General features: G+C 35.0%; 1 protein-coding gene across 1 annotated transcript; it reads right to left on the reverse strand.

Annotated features, from left to right (window-relative positions):
- Positions 1-968: 968 nt before the first annotated feature.
- On the reverse strand, positions 969-3106 carry LOC109171357 (phospholipase A1-II 1-like). Its single transcript, XM_019320438.1, has 3 exons — positions 2810-3106; positions 2079-2433; positions 969-1836 (listed from the first exon to the last, which is right to left on the reverse strand). Exons 1-3 carry the CDS (start codon positions 3040-3042, stop codon positions 1201-1203), a joined length of 1224 nt encoding a protein of 407 aa, XP_019175983.1. The 5' UTR covers positions 3043-3106; the 3' UTR covers positions 969-1200.
- Positions 3107-3735: the final 629 nt, after the last annotated feature.

The following is a 3735-nucleotide window of genomic DNA, read 5'->3' on the forward strand; positions in this document are numbered from 1 at the left end:
TATGCATCAAGTGTGTCACTTTTGACTTGTATCTTCCTCTTTTTTTTTTTTTTTTTTTTTCGTTGAATATTTTATGCATAATATTTTGACAATTTTTTAAATAAATTTTACATTTTTATTTTATATAATAAAAATAAAAAAAATAGTCCGATTCAAATTAAACAGAGCCCTTATTTTTTAAAGATCGGCCCTGGCTCCCACTGACCGGTTATTATACGGTGGACCATGGTCTACACAGATGTGTGGAGTATAGTCTGAAAATGGCGTCGTTTCTTTATGTAAAGAAATAGCAGCTGTTAAATTTTAGCAAATTCGGTATTTTTTGTGTGTTCAGAACATAATGAAACTACAGTATATCTAAAATGAAACTGAATAATTTGTCTCGCATATTGTGTTTATATTATCAAATGAAAGTGTAATTGAATTAAAATGATATTTTAGTTGTGTTGAAATGATACTGTCGGATGTATAAAATGAAACTGAATAACATGTTTCACATATTGAATGTATATTGTCAAATGAAACTGTATGTAGTTATATCAAAATAATACTTTAGTTGTGTTGTAATGAAACTACAGTATATGTATATAAAATGAAACTGAATAACAGTTACATATATTTGAGTATATATTTTCCAATAAATCGTAGTGGAATTAGAGTTATAATTTAGTTGTGTGGTACGTAATAATAATACAGTGTGTATGTATAAAATAAAATTCAATAACAAGTCTTATTGTAATATAAGATAAGACTATTGTATATATATAATATCAAATGAAACTATAGTTGAAACAAAATGAAACGTTAATTATGCTAAGATGAAATTACAATGTATATAAAATAAAACTGAATATGGTATACAAATAGAACTAATTACTCAGAACTCATTAAAAGAAACGACACCATTTAGGACCATGGTCCACACTAAAATTTGGTCCCCTAGCTTGAAGTCTTTAAAGTTTTAATAATACACAAGCAAATACTTTATTTATTCACATACACAAAGCAGTACAATGCAATTAAGTTCGCCAATAATGGCGTTGGAAAACAGGAAAGGCAACTCTACACGCACAACGTAGATGATGAACAACATATATGTGACATTATAGTTCCCTTGCTTAAACAACTAACACACAAACAAACTTTATTCATACCTTATTAAAATCATATCAATAGTATCCCACCATGAAAGGGTTTAATTTATGCGAACACAACATGGTCTGCCTCGTGATCATCAAGAATCCAGGTACCGTCATCTTGCTGAACCATTCCTTTGTTCTTCTCGACCCACCATTCAGTTGGAACCGGGCATTTCTCAACTTTCAGCATGCCTCCATACTTGTTGACTTGAGGGATATCAAAACACCCTTGTGGTTTAAACTCTCCCTTCGGTCCTTGAAACCCATCGATTCCATGCAGATAAATCATCAGCCCATGCCACATTAACACGTTCAACTTATCATGCTTTACATACTCTGATTTTGAAGCGTTTATATCAAATTGGACTCCCACGTCTTTGTAGGCTATGAGGGGTAAAATAGTCCCGGCTTCAACAGCCAAGAATGGCACCATTGGCACAAGATCCCCATTGTTAACGACTCGAAGAGCTCGGAGGTTTTTCAGGTGGGAAAAAGCCTTCTTGAAACCCTCGTTTCCCACTTTGGGGCTTGCGAACAAGAATGCTGTGATAAGAACATCGGTGTTGTTGAATGGATTGGCAGCTAGGTCAACTGCATTTAGTGTTGCCAGTGATGATCCCAGGCTGTGTCCTGTCACAGTTATGCTCACTTCCTCGTTCTTGTACAGATCAAGTAGCCTGCAAACTTCTGCTCGAACCTATGAATTGAAGTAGTTAAATATGAAACCATTTGGTTTTAAAATATTAGGTTAAACATGTCACTACTGGGAATTATGGAATTTCCGACCACCAAAGTCGAAAGTAAAAAGTAGTCGGAAATAGCAACAAAGGTTTGTCCGGATACCAAAAGTGGCCGGAACAAGGCTTTTGACTTGATTTAAGATCACTTTCAGGTGGTCGGAAATTTCATAATTTCCAGTAGTGTGTATGTATGTATTACCTGGTCCCTGGCACTATTACTGTTGAGGTGTGAATCTTGATTGGTAGAGGTATACATTTCATACCAACCTCTATGCACGAGGGAACCATTATCCTGGGCAAAGATGATTCGAGGTTTGACCATGGGGATTCTGAAATCCTCAATCCACTCCGACCTCGTTTCTGTTCCCCTCCAAACGACCAGAATGTCTCTCCGTCCCAAAACCTCCTTTCCCTTGTCGGTGGCAACAGCAACATATCCACCCCAATTTGACTCTTTCATCACTGCGTCTGCTCGCACTGATTGGACATGATATCCTCCATGATGGGCTCCGCATGTAGTTGAAGGAGTATAAAAGTACTTGGTGATAGTGTACCTAATCAAATTTACAAAGTGTTATATATATATATATATATATATATATATATATATATATATATATATATATATATATATATATATATATATATATATATCAGGTGTTCCAGGTGTTTTTCTGTCTGTTTAACGGTCTGGGTCCACCCGACTAATCCACTTAGAGACACAAAATCTGACCCTAGAAGAGTTATCACTTGTGAAAATTAAACTCTAGTTATCCCGTTGGTCATTCCTACAAAGAAGCTCATTTGATACTTGAGCAACCTTTGGATTGATGCATATATAATTATGAAATTGTTTCCATTGTTTTTTGAGACCAAAAAAAATAAAAATGAGGGACTAGGAAAGGTAAAGAGATGAGTATTAGTTTATACTTGAAAGGATTTGCCTTCTCAAGCCCAGTCTCCTCAAGGAGGCTTTTCTTGGCGTAGCGGCTTAGCCCGGCATACTTAGAAGTTGGTTCACTGATGAAGGAGTCGTATACTGCTCCAATCATTGAACCATAGTGAATGAGGTAGCGGCGAAGATCAGAATCCAAAGGGTCTAGTAACCCTTCCCAGTTGTCACTCCCATTCAAAACTCTCCATCTCTTAGCAATGCTCTCCATTTTTTTATTATTATTTTTTTTTTCTGAATGTAATTAGCACTTAGGGGTGTTTCTTTGCTGATGGAGTGAAGTGTTGCACACTCCCCTCTTTATATAGAGGGGAAGAGACATGCATCAACATCTTGTGCTCTCTCTGACACACACATCTATATTCAGATCATATGATGAGAACACTTCCTTAGATGAGAACATGCGAACAACCATGTCTATCTGTCTTGTGTTATGCGTTTCTGTGTCTCATGTTATACAATTTTATACTTTAAGTGTATGGATTCTGTACATGAAATAGATTAGTAGTTGTGTAATACACAACATATTATATGTCTTATTTTACATATATATTATGTACGTAAATAAGACAGATTTGAGAATTAAGTAAATATATAACATTTGCATGTGTTTTGTGTGGTGAGTTTTTTGTGTCCGGTGTTATTATATTATGTACCTTAATTAGAGTATTGATTCTGTACCTAAAATAAATTAAAATTTGTTTTGAAACAGAAGAAACATGAAACTACAAAATCGGTTAAAAGCTTAAATTTCAAAATGACGTCATTTTGATCCAGGATTCACATTGTTATGTGAACCCTGGTCCACCATATAAGTTGCCAAATAAATGTATTCACAAAGAACACCAAAGCATCAATTGTTATACCATGGACCAGAGTTCACATTGCACTATGGACCTTGGTT

Source organism: Ipomoea nil, unplaced genomic scaffold (assembly GCF_001879475.1).
Source record: "Ipomoea nil cultivar Tokyo-kokei standard unplaced genomic scaffold, Asagao_1.1 scaffold0317, whole genome shotgun sequence".
NCBI classification, from domain to species: domain Eukaryota; kingdom Viridiplantae; phylum Streptophyta; class Magnoliopsida; order Solanales; family Convolvulaceae; genus Ipomoea; species Ipomoea nil.